The 19,084-nt window shown below is 34.3% G+C and overlaps 1 protein-coding gene across 18 annotated transcripts in view; it reads right to left on the minus strand.

The window, feature by feature from the left end:
- DMD (dystrophin) overlaps positions 1-19,084 on the minus strand; it is a 1,120,784-nt gene that overhangs the window by 293,092 nt on the left and 808,608 nt on the right. For all 18 annotated transcript variants that reach the window (XM_071750505.1, XM_071750583.1, XM_071750574.1 and 15 more), the window contains one exon: positions 18,087-18,322. In XM_071750505.1, coding sequence (XP_071606606.1) covers positions 18,087-18,322 — 236 coding nt within the window. The remainder of the gene's footprint in view (positions 1-18,086; positions 18,323-19,084) is intronic.

Genomic DNA, 19,084 nt, shown 5'->3' on the forward strand with positions numbered 1-19,084 from the left:
AATTTTCAAAGTGATACTCGGGAGAAAAGTTAGTTCTAGCACTAATGTCTATATTAGCAGCTTCAAAGAAGAAGGTCTCTATGTGAATGACAATAAACAAACAAAGCTAATTGGTATGACACTGTTCTTACCTAGTTGAATATGAATTGTCATGTGACAGCTCATGAATTTCAGCTATAACACTTGGGAACTTGCTCAAGCAATCTCAAAGCATTAGTAGTTATATTTGAGAATCTGCAACAGATGAATATAGTTCACTTTTGAAAGAGGTTTAGAAAAATACCCAGGAAATTTTATGTTATTCTGAGCTCAGTTCTAGACCATATGATTAGCTAATCTGTGAGCAGAGACAAAAAGAACAAGCAGCAGCCATCCATTTATCTAAAATAAATAATAACCACTCGAATGAATTTCCTTTCTCCATTATTACCAAGTATTCAAAATAAAGGTGAAAATGTATTAGCTATAGAAAATGCACATTATCATGTTTTTTATGCAAGCCAGTGTTTAAAGTTCTGTGATAAATGACACAACAAATTATCACAGGGGGTCTATAGTTTTCTCCAATGAACCCTCGAATGAATTCTGGAGCAGTAAGATTCACCAGTAGTGGACAACAGGTAGAAGTGGTGTACGATGCCCACTGCAAGGCTTTCGATACTGCCCGTGTGATGTTAACACAAGCAAAATAGGAAATCTTAATTTAAATGGAGATTAAACATAATTGATATGCAATTTCAAGTAAAACTCCATACAGATTTGTACTATGTCTATATTAATCATTATATAATTATAAAATCATTATATTAATCATTATATCGATGATTACATATAATCATTATTTTCATTAATTACTTGACTAATTTTTGATAGACTTTTTATACTCACAATGATGTGAAACCCGACCAGTACCTGAGAAGAGGAATGCAATTCAAAGTGGTTTCAAAAGAACTGAGAGTGCAGTTCAATAAGTGCAAAACACTAAAACACCTCTCTTGAACTGAATGAACTCAAGAATGAGTTGCAAATGACTGGACAGGTGGTCAGAAGTGCAGAGAAAAGGATAGTGATTTTAAAAAGAAGGATTTGTTTTGTCTAGAAAGGACTGAGTTTAAGTAACTATCAGCCTTCATATGCATGAGGTTATTGCTGAGAGTTTGTAACCTGTTCTCAGTTTCCATTGTGGTGACATAATTAGCTTAAATTGCAGCAGATGATATCAAGGTTGGAGTCAAACATCTTTTGAACTGCAAAGATTGCAAAGCAGTGAGGAAAAAAAATTCAGCAAAGCTCTGAAAAAAAAAAATTTTTGATTTAAAGAGCAGATTAGACCAAAACTGGTCAAAAATTATTTAAGTCTAGCTGATCCTGCCCAAGGCAAAAATCTGGAGTGCACAGCCTTTCAAATCTCCTCCAAGCCTTATTTATTATATCTATTATTCCTTTGTGAAAAAAATAACAATAAAAAGCAGCATGGAGAAAACTATAGACTCCCTGTGATAATTTGTTGTGTCATTTTTCACAGAACTTTAAACACTGGCTTGCATAAAAAACATGATCATGTGCATTTTCTATAGCTAATACATTTTCAACTTTATTTTGAATACTTGGTAATAATGGAGAAAAACAAAAAAGGGAGAATGAGAAACAGTACCTGAAGACTGACTGGCTGTAATAACAACACTTACTAAGTAATTTCTTCCCCTTAGTTAGCTTACTGCTATTGAAATTGGCCTATCGTAGTTTCTTATAGTATGGTATTTTTTAATGAAATGACAGTGTAAAATGGCAAGGTAGCACTTATTTTTCTCCATTTTAAATTCTACTGACAACTACTGGCCTCAATTTTTTTAGCTTAGATATAAGGAGCTTGTTTTAGTTTAACTGATATATCACATTTCTCAGACATTTGGTGCCAGAATGAGAGCTAGGTGTGCATTGTAATAAATGGATGCAGGAAAGAAATATACAGGAAAGAAAGGTTGCATGGATGCTAGGGTACTATTATATATTAAAAAGTACACTAAAATAAAATGGCATTAATTACCTAATGTCATTAATTAATCCAGAATTTATATGCTGGGTGTCAGCTATGAAGAGGGAGATGAGAGAGGCTGTTATGGCAGGAGATGTGACTGTAATGCAATGCTTCAATTGTACTGCTCCTGAAAAGGGGCTCCCAGATCCTGGCAACTTCTGGTCTCTATGACTTCCCCATATGGTAAGAGTTGGTAAAACCACTCAGAGGAGTAAAATTAGCAACAAGTGTCATTTGCTTGGAAAGAGCTACCATAGTTTTTTGTTAAAGGGAGTCCCGGGCTTCTTGAAAGAAGTCAAGAAGCACACAGAGAAGATTATCTGGTTCAGGTAGGATGCATACATATATAAAATATTTTTTTTAAGTGCTTCAAAGAGGAGTTTTAAGAAACTTGGCAACATTACTTAAAAAGAAAAAAAAAAAAGTTTCTTTCCTGAATGTGTATTTGATTGAAAGACAGAAAAGAGTGGGTAAGAGTATGCTGCACTCTTGTAGTGGGAACTGGTTTAGAACAGAGAAAAAAACTATTTATTTTTATAGCAGGTAATGAGTCTCTAGAGCTTGCTGCCACAGGAGGATGTGAGGGCCAAGAGAACCAGCTGTTTCAGAAAGGGATTAGACTACTTCGTGGACAACAGACTGAAAAATAGATACTACAAGGACTAGGCAGTAACGTGTCTCCTGATATCCCAAATCCAAAAGCTACGGATGCTAGGGGTGGGCAGCAGTATGAGGGGAACAGTCTGCAGAAAGTAGCCAGGCTGGCACATTCTCCCTGCACAAACTGTCCTCATGCCTCTAACAGAGACACTTTGCTTGTTTGACCCAATAAGGCATTTCTTATGCTCTCAAGAGCATGATTTTAGTCGTATCATAAACGTAGTTATTTTTTTACTTGTTTTAGGTCATTAAAATAGCAATTCTGGAACCTACAAATCTGAGAGATCTCTAGAAAATGCAGAGTTATGTGAGATCATAGTATTTATTTAGAGCAATGCTGTCATCATCCAAATTCATGCCAAATCATATGCAAGATGTTTCATCCTTTTCTAATTTATAGGGAAATCTTTAGTGTTATAAATAGGTCCTCTTTCAGTAGTAAACAGGAAAAGGGTTTGATTTGTTACTATGTTGGCATAATATATTATTTATTTTACTAATACATAATGTCTTTTCTAGCTGCTGCTGTCTCCAAACAGCTTTTTATCTAAATCAAGGAATATTTAAAAAGTTAATTAGTAAACGTGATACATACTAAAATACTTTCCATGTCTGCATCATATTCCAATTATTTAGTCATCAGAATTTTCCATTGAAATGAGAGGGTCTGAGAGTTGACAAGGTTAGGGCAACACAAGGGGTTCATCTGAGTATCCAACTGCCATCTCCCCCTAGGGAGTAAGAGGGAACAATTTCTCTATTGCTGAACAGATTGGTCCCAACTGAAGCAAGGGTGAAACTGAGACCACATCCTACCTCCCTGAATCATGTTGCAGCTGCAGCCCTTCTCAGGCAGCACAGCACAAATATGCTCCTCACTCAGGCAGTATGGCTTGGAAGATTACAACACAGATCAAAATGACTGAATCTAATGATTATGCACAAGGTGAACTTTGAGAATTACAGATTTCATAAAGCATGTTTCAAACTAGTCATAAGCCTGTAACAATAAAGGAAAGGCTGGAAAATAGGTCTTTTCACCCGGCTCTTACATAGGCTGCTTTAAAAATCAGTTTTCTCAAAATTATTTTCCCTAAATATGCAATACAGCATCCTTAGTGACATTTCTTAGAAGCTAAATATGACTTTGTTCCTGACCTGCTCAAATACAGACCCATGTACTGGGAAAGACACACGCATCCTCATATTGAGTAATTTGTTATTCCTGTTCATCACTCCTGAACTGTGCAAAGAAGCTATTATCACTAAATTACAGTCTACAAAATGCATGGAATAAAAACTAAGAAGATCTGGATTGAGACAAAACAACACATTATGTCCACAATGTATGTTGAGAGCTTTATTAAACAAAGTTGGAAGGAAAGTCACGTATCTTCTTCCTCTCTTGGCTGTCACTTCATTTATTTCCTATGCTCCATTACCTCTGCACCAGCCCATGAGGTGTTTGCACATAATAGCATTTTATTCTTGATTGCATTTACACTGAGCGTTCCCCTCTTATTATGCATACATATGATTTTGCATTTTATTACCTAAAAAAAATCTTGTGAACCCTATGTAATACTTTGGAAAACATACTCTATAAGCAAATCTTTAAAAGTTTATTTTTATTCCCCACAGATCCAAAGGCACAAGACCTAATTTTAAAAAATATATATTTCTGCAGTTCTTATTGCTGAAAGGGACATAATTACAATGCATCGTGCATGTTTGTTGTCTTTTTAAAACTATGGTCCTAAGTAGCCGTTGCAAGTAGATTAATGCCAAAACAGATAACAGTCTGGTCTTTGAGAGCCAAATGGTTTGGAAATCTGAGATAACATATCTAACATTTCAGTAGCAAGAAACATACAATCACTTTTGCTACAATCTGCCCCAGTTCCGTGTCTAAGAAAAAGAATTACAAATGATTTTGTCATTGCTCAATGAGATATGCCAGGATTCGTATTGCAGCTGAAACATGATCAAAACAAGTACAGTGTGTTGTGTTGGTTTTTCTTTTTCAATAGAACCAACAGTGTCTGAATAACTGGTAAAGACAGAATCCCTGCCTTACGCCATTTACAAGCTTCTCCCCTAAGAATTCATGTAGCAAATCTCCATAGTATATGAGAGACCAAAATTGACAGGTATCAAAGGTAAATGGGAATACTGCAGAATATCTGCAATTGGGTGATGCAACTAAACTTATGGTTTGTTGGAGCTTATAAACCTTACTTTTTCAGAGTATTGAAATCAGAAAGATTTCAATGAATTAATTGAATGAATTGTATTTTGTATTCTTTGTATTTGTTTCCTTTTGTACACATTATGGTCAGAAAATATGGTCTGTAAAAGCAGAACAAAAGTATATGGGAACACCTTTTTATTTTTTTTTCTTATCCTCTAAAATGATGTATACAAAGAGTCTTGATATACACCATAGTTATTTCTCTTTTGGTCTTGTCTCTTACATCCTGTTATTAAAACAACAAAACAAAAAAGTCTACATTTTTACAAAAAATTCCAAAGTATTCAGTTTTCTCTGAGCAGTAAAATAAAATTTAGTTGATATACTTCAAAATGCAACTCCCTTGTCTCCCACAGCTGCATGAATAAAAGTCTAGATGTAACCATATTTCTATTATGGAGAGCTTAATTTTAAATAATAATTTTATGAGAGGTTTTTTTTTTTGTGTCATTAAATTTAAATTACACAGTTCCATTCAATAAACCATACCAAACTAAGAAAGCGAAATTTAAACATTAGAGATTACTGTATTGAAACAGTTACAGTTTTTAACCTGGATCACTATCCATACATATTGCAGATTTCTTTGTCAAAACACAGAGAGACAGACATATACAAATGGCTGCATTTGAAACAGGTGTATAAGACAAAATAAATCATTTAAGTGAGAGAGAGAGCAAGCTGAATTTTAACAAATACTGAAGTACACTGTAGTATTGGAGAAACTACTAGACAAGGTACTTTCCTGGAACACTGGCATTATAAGGGACAGAATTGTGAGTGTTCCTGTTACATTCTTACATTTCTGACTGTATTTCTTGTTGAATGTAGCTTTACACTTTGGAGTGGGCACTTGGCTTTGCCTAAAAGTCTTCTTAAAAAATGAAGTTCTTATCAAACATGATAGAAAGAAATTGCCCTGAGGAAAACCTGTAGTTACTTCCACCTTTTATTACCTGACCTTACTTTAGTTCAGTGCAAACCAGAAAAAAAGAACCAAAATGTAGTCCTAATATGTAACTATTAGGCTGCTTAGTAGTTATTTCTGAGTTATTTCAGTAAATCTCTTGGCTCACAATTTTTTTTTTTCCCCTAAACGGAAAACTAGCAGACAGATGGACAGCAGGGTGCTGCCCAGAAACAGGATGCCATGGGCACATCTTATGGGAACTGGAATCCTCTGTGCTGTTTCACCTTCCTCACAGTGCATCCATCACAGGGAAAACAAATAAGTTTGGAAAAGAAAGGAAAAAAAAAAAAACAGACAGAGACAGATTGAAATGAAATCAGAATGTCTCCAAGGAAAAGAATGAGTAGCAAAACATTAAAAGGAAAAGATAATTTTCTGTTGAGTGTTGCGAAAAAAGCACTAGTTTTCACATTATTTTTAACAATCCATTACAATTCGTTTGATGTGCAGGGGAATGAAAATGAGTCCCGCTGTTCATTCTTCTTTTTTTTTTTTATTCTGAGATGCTATTTATTTTGGGGCTGGAAATTATAATTACAGTGAAAAAGTCTCATTATGCAATGGTAGTAGAAAGAGAGAAAGCTTAAAATGACAACTTAAATGGCTATTTACCATAATTCAAAAAAAGCTGAAGAATAATTTATCCAATATATTGCTAAGTAGCATCCCTGAATATCAATCCTTCAGCAAAGCCTCACAATGATCACATAGCCCATGCACTTCAGCTATAGGTGTTGAGTGAAATATGAAGCCAAGAGAACACACATTCTGTGAACCCTATAATGAAGGACCCCCCCATTTCCTCATAAGAAAAATTATGTGGTTTGTATTCTACACTATGAGCCATCAAACGACTGTCCGGTTATTTTAAGGAAGATTTATGACTTTAAAATTGCATAATGTAAGAATTTCAAAGGAACTGGATAATGAGCACCCAAGGAAATTAAAAGTCAGGTGCATAATTCCCTTAGATTCCATTGACAATTCTGGCTTATGTATAAATCATTTCAATTATTACAGACATACAAAATTATTAAATTTATGGAAAAATATTAGAAGTATTAATTAAACAAAATACACAAATTCTCACCATGGCAAAAGATATTGGGAAATAATTTCAAAAAATAGAAACTAATATTCAAAATAAACCAACATGACCGAATAGAACTTTCAACACACAAGATTTTCCTAAATTTTAGCATCTTAGCTAGAAAGTTTAAAAGAAAGATACTTGGTAGACATCACTCTCAGAAGGGAAGTAATGTTTTGCCTAAAAACTTCTGGAGTCTATTAGGAAGGAGGATGTGGGGAGGGAAACTTCCTGGCATTATATTTCCATAAACTGATCTAGAGAAAAACCAAGAACACTTCTATCTTAAAATCCTCTCCTTCACTGAATTTTAGTTCTTCATTTATTTGTACCTCTATATGACTATGTCTGAAAGGACACAAACAGTATTGCAAACTTTCCCGGTTAAGCAATGACACTGCTTTTCCTACCCTTTACTCTCCACTTAGATTTAAACCATCTTCCCTGTCTTCTCTAATCCACAGCCATAAGACTTGTGAGATAATTTCACCTTTCTCCTCAGTTCAGAACAGCATTCGAAATTTTGATTGAAGCCACTGATAAATATGCATATAAATATTCATAGAATTTATCAACATTATAATTAAAATGCCCAGTACACTACTAACTCTTTTCCTTTAAACCATTCTGTCTCTAAATCAACCCTATCAACAATTTGTGTTGGGGATTATAACAGCAGGTAAGCAAAATTTTGAGTTTGTAACATCAAGCCCAACGTTGTATGATACACCTTACAGACATTGCTCAGGAAGGTCAGATGGCTGTGCTCATTCCCCAGTCCAGCTTCCACTGCCTCCAAAGCACTGAACCGTAACTTCCAACCATTTTCATGAGAGAATCTCTTGAGTAAATTAGTGCTAAATTTACTAATTTCATTTCCTCCCACTTAGTTAAGGAATATTTACAAAACACAAATGGCTGGAATAATTGATTTTATTAACTGACTCAGCACATGGATACTAAGATTTCAGAGTTACCATCTATTACCCACAGATATAATTTGATTCCCTGGCATCTATGTATTCTTGTTCTTCATCACATACTTTAATGACGTGGTCTGGAAGAATTAAAAAAAAAAAAAACCACAATAGCAAAACACCCAAAATCACAGTACCAGCAATGATTTTTATGGTTTCTTATGTTCAGTTATTTCTTTGTAAAATAGAATCACTTTTTTAAAGCTGAATATTGCATCTGACTCTCATTATAAGAATGTGCCAGTTTTCATCACAGAAATATTATGCCATATGGACCACATATGAAGAGGTAGAAGGATTTATAAGAACAGTTAAAAATGCTATCAGTGCTGCTCACGATGCACAGTTGGAATTTAAGACACACTCCTAAGATACAACAAAGGAAAACAGTCCCATTCATATGGTCAAACATATGTCAAAAGGCTGGACATTTACCCTGAGATCTAGTCCCACACCATGCTACCTTCAAAACTGTCTGTTTGAATAAATGAGTCTGTGACATACGCAGTAAGACATCTCTGGTTACTCACAGTAACTCAAAAGAAATCATTCTTCACAAACAGAAAAATGCTTTCTTTTGCCTTCCTTCTTCTTGGTCAAAAAAGATAATAGGTATTTCTCTGAAGAGGAATGTGAAATCCATAATCTTTGTGTTACCACACAACCATTTATTTCCAAAATATGAAAAACAGCTTCCACTCTAATTAGAAATAAGCACTGATTTTAATTTTTTTTTTTTCAGAGAAATGAGATTTCAAATTGTTCTGTTAAAACATCAAGGAGGAGCCCTTTTAAACATGAAAATACAGATTTTCACTTTACTGCTACTAGTATTACAACTTCATTCTTCTGTGGGTTTGTTTTGGGTTTTGGGGGGAATAGTTTGGGTATTTTTTTTAAATCAAATTGAACTAAAACCTGGAGCTATGGTATTCAGGGTGACAAAGGAGACAGGTAGATGGGAGATACTAGGTAGTTTTACAGTGATCCAAAGGAGTAACACCACTACTTTTGGTCTGGCTATCCAGGGGCTTGTGCTAATGAATGGAGGGAACTAGCAAGTTCCATTACAGGAAAAATACTTGTATCTGACTTAGTGCAGCCACAGAGCTGCTGCATTGCTTGTCAAATGTGCTGGCTCTGTCATACAAATATTTTCAAGGAGAGAACTGTCCCAACAGAAATGCAGGGATGAGTCACACCAAGTGAAGGTATCTATGTCTGTACAAATAAGCTTGTCACTGAGTTTCAGTGAAACAAGCCATTTCACGCAGCAAATCATCTCTCCTCATTTAGATGTCCACTTCAGAACCAAGCATACTAAACCACAAATTTGCCAGTTTCTTTCTACTGAATTCAGATATTACTTGAATCTTAGTCAAGTTGTTAATCAAGTTAGAATACTTGAATTTTAGGCAGCTTTGATCTCATATATATGTACAGTTATAAAACCCTCCGAAATTATCTATATTTTCTCAACTCTTTATGCTTATGTAGAGAAATCAGGTGCAATTACTTATATGGTTTGATTGTTCAATTTTGATGTTTTGTTAGGCCTATGTAGGCCTATTTTTTGGTTTTTCATTCTTCCTGATTTTCTCTCCTTAAGCAATTTCCGCATTCCTGTTACCAGCAAGTAAGGCCAGATGTGTGAGAAGCTGAACAATTACAATTCTCTTAATTTCCAGCATCTTTCCAGTTTTAATTCTATTACCTAACTTCCACTGCAATGCATTTTTTTTTTAAGAAATCTACTCCAGATTGTCATTGCACTGTAATAGTCTGGATGAAAAAACACATTACAAATTTATAATCTATTTTTAAGATTTGACATCAGCAAAAATCTTGATATCAGTTGTTAACAAATTATCACTGCACATTTGGGATAGTTATACCATGCAAGAGCCTCGTTATTTAAGCACATTAAAAGGAACAGTAAGCATCATATATTCGTTTAGCTCATATTTTGACACCCTGAATGGTCTTCATACATTTTACCAACTATTTCTGATGTGATGTTTTACAGTAATCCCTGAAGAAAAAGATGGATAAGCATAATCTTTTCTTAAGCTGCACTTCTTTGAGCAGCATGTAACTACAGCAACTGAATTCCTTGCGTATTAGTGGCTAACAGGAAAGCTTTTCTTGAGCAAAGAGAGTAGATAGTTGCAATATTTGAACTGCATGAACCCCAGTGTGAATTCCATGTTTAACAATTCAGCTGGAGGATTTCACAAGTGCAAAAGCATGAAAAATAAAACCGGGAGCTTGCGGAGATGACTAAACTTCTACGTATGAAACACACATTTGGCTGCACAAAATCTTTCATATAAGCAGAGAGCACACGAACATTAGGAATGCCATGGTGATAACTTAAATTGATCTTTTAGCTCAATAAAAGCAATGATCCATGAAAGCAGCAAAATACAGTTCTGGGAATTGATTTGTTACCTTGCTTAACGTATCAGCTAGCAGCAGAGACAGATGAGAGGTTCAAGCAATGTGAAATGGTCTGCACTTACTACAAAAACAGTTTTCTTTTAATTAAATCTTCCTTCGGCACTTCATTGTGTGAAGAGCTGAATTCTCTAGTTCAGTTCAGAAAAATAATGTCTTTCTTGAAGAAAACATATAGTCTTACTGTCTTTAATGGAATTACTTTCATATTTCAAGCTCAATGTGTACTCAGTCATTTTCTAGAATTTCATTGCAGTGCATAGTAGCCTGAAAAATTAATATTGTCTATTTAATTTTTAAATTTGTTGTCTGCTAATATGAATGTTTGAGATTTTATCTTTGCAGTGGTGAGGAAGGGATTGTTTTCATATCAAAGAAAGAAAAAATAAACATGCAACGCCCTCATACCACCCTACCCAACTAGTGAAAGAAAAAGATAACTTGGAAGTGCTAGAACCTAGTCTTTCTTCAACATGTTGTTCAACATTAACAAAGGACATTAGCCACTGGAGTGTTAGGCAAAATCAGACATTTTCTTCATGCTAGTAGAAACAAAAGGAGAATATATTGAATGACAGACCAAAGGGGACTCTGGGTGGCAGAAAACCAACTACTCTTGTGCCGAAGGTGGAGCAAATGAGTGAAGATAAGGAAAAATAAGAGTACACTGTCCCTTGTCTCCTCAATCCCCCATAATAGCAGCTTCCCAACCAAGACAGGTAATTCCCTCTCTCTAATTACTTCTTTCCCCACCAAGAACCAACAGGAACTGTTTATTCACCTTAAATCTAGTGACAATGCATGCTTAGTGTTGGGTTGAATGAAGAAATAAATGTGTATACAGGTTAGGGAACTGAGGAAAATATTAAAAATCCCTACACCCCTGAAAACAAATATGCCTGTATTCCTCTTAGAGTGTTTTTATAAACTTTACATTTCATTTTTAAGCAGCTCTACGCAGCATAAAATATAAGTATTTCTAAGGAGATTTAGTGAGTTAGATGCATGTCTTCTACTTACATGTGAGTAAGCTACTTATCTGAGTAGTTTTAATTACTTCACGAGTGATATAAAACAATATATCCTTGTAAATCAACAGAGGACACTCCACAAAGGCTTCTCAGAGTGCAAAAAATTACCATAGAATTCTACTGCAAAAAGACAAAAAGTTATTCCAAGAATTTGGCTTACTCCACTGGAGCCAAGAAACTAGTAATTTGAAAGACACAACAGCTTTAAAAAGCTACTGACATTTTTTTAAGCCATCCCTTTATGAAAAAGGAGGATTGGCTGACTGCCCTGCCTTGAGAGGGAATTGTCCATCTGCTGGCAAATCCCTGCATCGACATTATTATTATTATTAAGTAGTGTTTATAGAATTATCAGAGTACCCTTGGCATAGTGAGAAACCAATAGGAAAAATTTCAAGACAGTAGACTCTTTAGTTAAAATTCTGGGATAATTTTCTTTTACATATAAAAGAACTATATTTCAAGATCAGCTTCATTAGGAAACTCTGCTAGGATTTGATGTTTTTATTTTTTACAGAGAAAACTTATATCATTAAGAAGAGCTCAATCACCTCACACATAAAATAAGCAAATATAGAATCTTCCCCCCCTCATTTTAATTTGTATTTTGTGATTACAACTAGATTAAAATGTTATGGATCACATCATTATTTGGAAACAAGCTGCTTTTATATTTCTCACAATTTCTGAATAAAAATAAAGCCTCTCTGTACCTTTGCTTGTTACTGCTTCTAATAATGCATATTAATGTTGGTACAAAAAAAAAAAAAAAAGCTCTCTAAAACTTGTGTAACTTTCTTAACAGATCCTCATTACTAAATAGTTTATTGAAATTTTATCAGGACTGCTCAAGTTCTTGAAGAAAATAAAAGCAAAGGTGGGAGTTTACAGCCTGACTGAAAACTAAGTGAAAAATGATAAAAGTATATCTTTTACTTTAATAAGTTTAGAATCATGCCCTTAGAGGTAAAATTCTTGTGCACTTCTTATTCATTTACATTACAGAAAAATAAAGAAATGTCTGGTAATTACTGTATAGACAGCTTTTCTATTGTTGCAGAAAACAAATACATGCCTTAACATACTGTAATGAGCTGGCCAAGCTATTTTAAAATATCAGATGTGTTTATATTCAATAAAGTATTTTAAAAAGAGTCTCTTGACATGTATTCTATATCCCTTGTGGTCTAATTTTCAGATTAACAGAATTTTTTTGTCTTTCTTTTCCTCTCCTTTCCCTTTAAAGACTCAGATTTCCAGGCCCTCTAGAGCATCCTGTTGTATTTTCTATCCTTTAAGAATAAACTTAAAGGCTGGCAGACATTTTCACATTTTCCTATATTCTGTGGAAAAGCTGAAATGTTTCAGCATACAAAACTTGAAGTTCTAACTTTTTCTAATATATGCAGAAATCTTTTCTTTTGTTAGTTTTTTTTTTCTTCACTTCAAAAACTGAAAACAGCCTTCCAGTACTTTTCATAAATTAGAATAAATTTTAAAAGTCTAACAGCACGACATTCTATAAAATAACAATTCTGCGAGATATCCCATGTTAAATAACAATAACACTCTGAAAGTTACATAAAATAATAATAGTAGTCTCCTGAGCAAATATATCCTATGGTGAAATTCATAGAAATAGAGGAAGTTTTGTATGCCACTTAATCCATAAAGTCATGTGTAGGGTGTACAAAAGGGGCAGTGAACCCTCCAACATGCTGCAGAATCAGCTTCAGCTCCACCTCTGCTTTCAGAACAACCCGATTCTGGTCCAGAAGTGCCCCAGGCAAAGCCTGCAGCTCTGTGTTTATATGGAGACTGAAGATCCTAGAGAATCTGGAGCTTTAAAAACAACCCTCAATGCAACATGACAACACAGACAGAGGGATGGAGCAAACACACTCCTGAAGACTGATTCTGAAAGTGTGAACGTGAGCTCTCAACTTAGTGGCACCATAGCTGGATTCTGGACTAGTGACCTGCTTCCCCTAAGTGCATCAGGACTAGCCTGAAAAACGTTCAGCTCCAACCAAACTGTTCTTCAACAGCACACGATCTGAAGATGTGACACAGAGGTCTTTTTATGCATATGTCCCTAATATGAAACTTCTTCACACTCCTGTAGAACTTGAAGCACACTGTCTGAAAGGTTGAGGATTTCACCTTACCTGTCTATCTTACATTTATGGTATGAGCTACCTGGACAGACACAAATGTCTGCGACTAACTAAAAGTTTTCATCCAACAGGAGAATATTTAGAGTACATTGATTCATTCCCCATAATACAGAACTACAAATTTAAAACTGGCAGTTACAGTGGCTTTTTAAAGAAGAATTTATAAATATGGAAAATTTAATTTCTTAAAAAAAACCAAAAACAAACCCTAAAATACATGGCATGTAACCATGGGAAAGGATAGGTAAAAAATGCTCAAAGAAGGGGACTGTTTAGCCCACTCTTTCGTCTGAAGTCTGTTAATTGCACAGTTTATAAACTGATATTTTTCCCTAACAGTTATTTTACCATCATCAGCTATTGAAAAATCAATCCAGTAATAAACAGTGAAAACACTTTCCAATTTTGTTTATTTCTCTAATTTGCAGAAGATCAAACCTACTTTTTTTAATAGTGACAAATTAATGAAGTAGAACTAAATTATCTGCATCTTTTCAGATAACTACTTTAGGATGACACATATCATTGCATAAAAGTATCTTTTCTTCCTCTTTGCTTAAAAAACTCAGTAACTAGGGTGGTGATAGGTCTTGTTCTACATAAATACTTTTTTCAGATTAATTCACTGCACCTAACCCTGCAGACTCAACCTACACTCTTAGAACCAATGAGTTAAACTAGGCACCAAAATTTTTTTTTGCAGTCAGGTTTATTAGGTATATTACGTATTATTATAGTTTGTGGGTTTTTTTACTAAATAAAATCTATTTTTCACCCAGTATAAATGAAAGCCATATTTTCAATAACGTGTTACTAAAAGTCTGGATGCACAGCATGCCTTAGCAAAATCCATGGGCAGAATTTTAGGAGATTATACTATTTGATCTCTTTGAATAGTATTGTTAATTATCTTCAAGCTTTACACAGCCTCCATGGTTCACTGCTTTCAGTAGAAATGCATTCCTTATGAAAACCTTCCTCAAAATACAATGATGCCAAAGAAGTGTTTCTGAGCTGAGGCTTGCTGGCATCTTAAGAAGAGGTTTCCATTTTTCCATAATGTAGCAAAATGTAATTTATCATCCTGTTCTACTGTCCATAATTTTCTCTTTTATGAGGTTTTTTTGAAGTTAGGAGTGTGAAATGAAGCAGCAGTGTAGCCTGTACTCTTAAATCTTGGCATATTTTATATTCTCAGTATTTCCCATGAACTTCATATGCAGATGAATGTTGTCTGAAGAAAATAACATATGAGTCTATTGTAAGCCTGCCTTACATTTATATGTCTAAGGATAAAATTCTGCAAAACATCAGCCTTGAAGTAGATGAGTAAAATATAATCATTTCCTCTAATGAAACCATGGGTGTTGCTATTACTAATATTAAATTTCTTTATTACACACTCTCCAGTGTCTTTTAGTTTAATTATACAGAATTTAGCAAGACATATACAATCACAGATCACTAAAATATATAATGCATTTGCTTTAAAGAAATGTACACCACTCATTTGTATGAAAGATTGAATTTAGATGTTTGAAATGAATAGCCATTATGCTGCTCTCTTAGGATCCTCCTTTTAATCATAGTATACTACCACTTAGGAGAATTTAAACTGTATTGCTTCTATAACTTAAGGGAAGATGCCATTAAAACAAGTTTTTCTTTTTTCTTTTTTTTTTCTTTTTTTTTTCCCCACAATTAACCTTTGTATATGTTTTTCACACCAGACTGCCAATTCACTGTCATCACATCCAAACAAAGTTCAAGTGAGGGCTAACGATGCCTTAAACTTTTATGAGGAAAAAATATGGCAGAGTTAGTGGCTGTGATCTTGTGACACTATCAGATTGAAATGAACTTGAACAAAATGCCCTCAGAGATTTAATATCAACAATACATGCTGTTGTGAAAGAAAGGAAAACTTAAAGTCACTTATTTTACCTGGGTGATTTTGAAATTGTCCTGTTTTATGTGTTGCCATTTCAATTTTTTAATAGAAAGATGGCTTTCTGTTTTGAAAGAAACATGAGATGGAAACAAACTAAAAACATTAAGAACTTGGAAGCACACCAATGGAACCAGCAGTATGAAGTATTCTAAATTCTTGGTGAGCAACTAGAGATATGTTATAAAATATCTTTCATGGAATATGCATCTTTATAATGATGAATTTTTATAAGGGCAGAAGTCAGCTGTGGTAAGATGGTATTGCACTTAAAGTTAAAAACTGATTTAAAAAAAAAAAAAAAAGTCAATCTACTAAGCCAGAACTCCTGCTAAAGCTTACTGACATCTCTGTAGAGGTGCAACAAGCTCTTCAAATAGAACACAGTGCAATACTATCACATTAATGACCTTTAAATCACATCTACAGAAGATGTATAACTGATCTTTTACAAGATATTCAGGTCTGGGGAGATAAGAACTACTTTTGGATTTTCAACTTAGATCATACCTGGCCTGACTTTTCAGAATAAGCAAGTACCCACACGTCCTACTTCTTGAGCTCATATACTGCTGCAGACACTTTACACATTAGGAAGCAGGGGGGTTTCTTAAGAAGGATAAAACTCTTTGTTCTTTTTAAAATTCAGTTTGCTAATCTGACCTCATAATCCAGTGATAGATTTAGGGGCAGAATCTAAATATTACTGTATTAATTTTGATGTATTAAGTGATATTAAGATGATCATTAGAAAAGAGGAAGCCAGTTAACAGAACTGCAGTCTATATTTGGACTTTGATTTTTTCATTTCATCAGAAAATATATTAAATGTCACATTCTGTTGCACAGCTAATAAGAGAGGTAAGCACAACAAAAAGGAGTTTGCCTGCTGGTTTTGTTACCATCACAGCATGGGATCAAAAAAAGAGACAGGACTACTCAGCCAGGAACATAAGTGAGAGGAAGACTGTAATAGTGCTGGCATAGCCAGATAAATATTTTAGCCTTAAGTAAATAGGAAATGCAGATATAACCCAGTTCATTTTTATGTCTCACATAAATTGAAATTCTCAAGAGTTAACAATTTGACTCCATATGTAATAAGAAGAGATCTACAGAAGGAAGCAAGCTATAGACTTTACATGCCAGAATAATATGCTAAAATGAGGCACAAGTAAGAAAGCCATATAATTCTGAACCAACTATTTGACAACATAAAATTTTAACCCCCAAAAAATTTCTGAAAAATTTTAAAAGATAATGTTCAAAAAATGTTCAAAAAAGTCTTCTTTGGTCGTCAACCCATTCAAATGACATAAGTTATTTTAATCTGATGTCCTGTACAGGTGATACTGCAACTGTCACTTACTATTAAACTATACCCAGGTCATTTTAAAGATATTTTAATTACTAAGCCAGTATATAGTTCAACACAGTAAATATTATAATCGTTGTTCAGAATGAAAGAAGTTTTTCACTAATCTAGAATGTAGAGCAAACAAGAAGTCTAAAAATTAGGTTTCAACCCCTGATAATGTAAGAAAGCAAGAAGAAATGTAAGAAAATGAGCAGAATGAACCCTGTGGGGCATCTGACTGTTTTAATATACAAGTTTTTATAAAACTGCTTTATACAGAGTCTAGGCAAAATGTGCCCATTTTTTCTCCCTCTTTTTAATTTAAGCAAAGATAAAGAATGTTGGTTTCTTCCTTACAATAAATCAGTTTGTTGGTTTTGGTTTTTTATTAAGAGGAAGAGGAGAAAGCAGAAAAGAAGCTTTTAATAGAGAGCCCTAAATTCAGTTTAGAATTGAACTGAATGGAAATTTAACACAGAAAAGTTTTGCACAGGCAAGCCAAATCTTTTATATTGAGTAATGTTAAATCTAGAAGGCAAGTAATTACTTTCAAGCTGTACAATACCAAATTACTTTTATTGCTATTGAGTACTGAAAGTTAATGTTTAACCTTTTTTTTTCTTGTACATATATTACCATATTTTTTTCTGTGTTTTCAAGGATAAGTAACACTGGTGCATCTTTGCTGACAAAACACTTGCATTAATGAGCTGTTCTTTTCTTTAAGACAACCGAGGAGCTTTTCATAAGCCACGAGCAGTAGGGTATAAGCTTCTCAGAACAGAAGGAACATAAGAAAAGGTAGGAACAGGGTATCTTTCCTCATGGCAACCTGGAGCTTACTATGTTATTCTTTCTTTCTCACAAGGTTTATGTTTCAGCCATTGGATACTCCTTCAACACAGTCAGCACAAGCAATAGAAAGATAAAGAAATCTGCCTTGAATACCAGAGATTATTTTAATTATCTCAATTATTTTAATATTTAATCCAATACTTTTTACGGGATAAAGTAGCTTAAGTAATAACTGCATGTTTCGCAGTCTATCATCTCTCCTGTGCTCCTTGTTGAAATGTTTTAAGAAAAGACCATGATGTTTTCAACTTGAAAAAAATCAGTGTTTGTCATACCTTTTGTTTGATGATCATGTCGTTGATATCATCAAGGTCACCTACTATCACTCGCTGAGATTTTATGTCTCGGTCCAGTCGAGAAAGCCAGTCAGTGAGTTCTGCCCATGCCTTATTGAAGTCAGCCAAAGCTGGAACCTCCAAAAGCACAGAAGATGGCATTTCTAGTTTGGAGGTGGTGGTTTCCTTGGTTACCCTGGTTTGTGTATCCACAGCAACAGTTTCACCAGAAGTAACTGAAAAAAAAAAAAAATGCTAAAATTACTGAATATACGAACTATGATAAATGTTTATTTTAGTAACAGAATATATGCAGGAAAAAGGGAAACACATTTCTGTGCTTATTTCTAAGCACATTTCTTGATGCTATGCCTACTGGAAATATGACACTCAAAAGCAAGAGAACACACTAGTTCTCCCAATATTTCTATTGCACTGTATGCTTAACAATCAGCATTTTTTACATATCAAAATTTCATCCTTGAAAGACCACTGGAACCTACTGACACTAGTAAAGGTCTCAGTGTAAGTAGAATCCTTCATTCAAGGTCAATAAACTTTCTCTATACAGGAGTCACCTTCCAAAATCTAGTAGTGTGTTCAGATCTGTTGATGCTAGAGGCAGTCTGACAAAAATTGGTTGCAATATCCAATGTATCACAGAATTACCATGTATGCAGAAACAGATTTCTTCTGTGGTCTCTAGTCAGTCCATAGATGTGAATTTATTTAACCAACAACCTTCTCATTTACTGTTACCACCAGGCATTTCTCGTAAGCTCTGTGACCTATATGGGAGCTTACATATTAAAAAATTCAGCCTTGGACAATTCTTGATTTTTCTTCCTTATACCTTGAATCTATTACATGCTATTATTTGGATGTTTGCGGATTTTTTTCCTTCTATTTGGAGAAAACGGACATATCTTCTTTGTGCCCTTTCTTACTCTGTTAGCTGGGTTTTAAAGAATCTGTTAATTACTCATTGTTTGGACTGG

Source organism: Heliangelus exortis, chromosome 1 (genome assembly GCF_036169615.1).
Source record: "Heliangelus exortis chromosome 1, bHelExo1.hap1, whole genome shotgun sequence".
Taxonomy (NCBI): Eukaryota; Metazoa; Chordata; class Aves; order Apodiformes; family Trochilidae; genus Heliangelus; species Heliangelus exortis.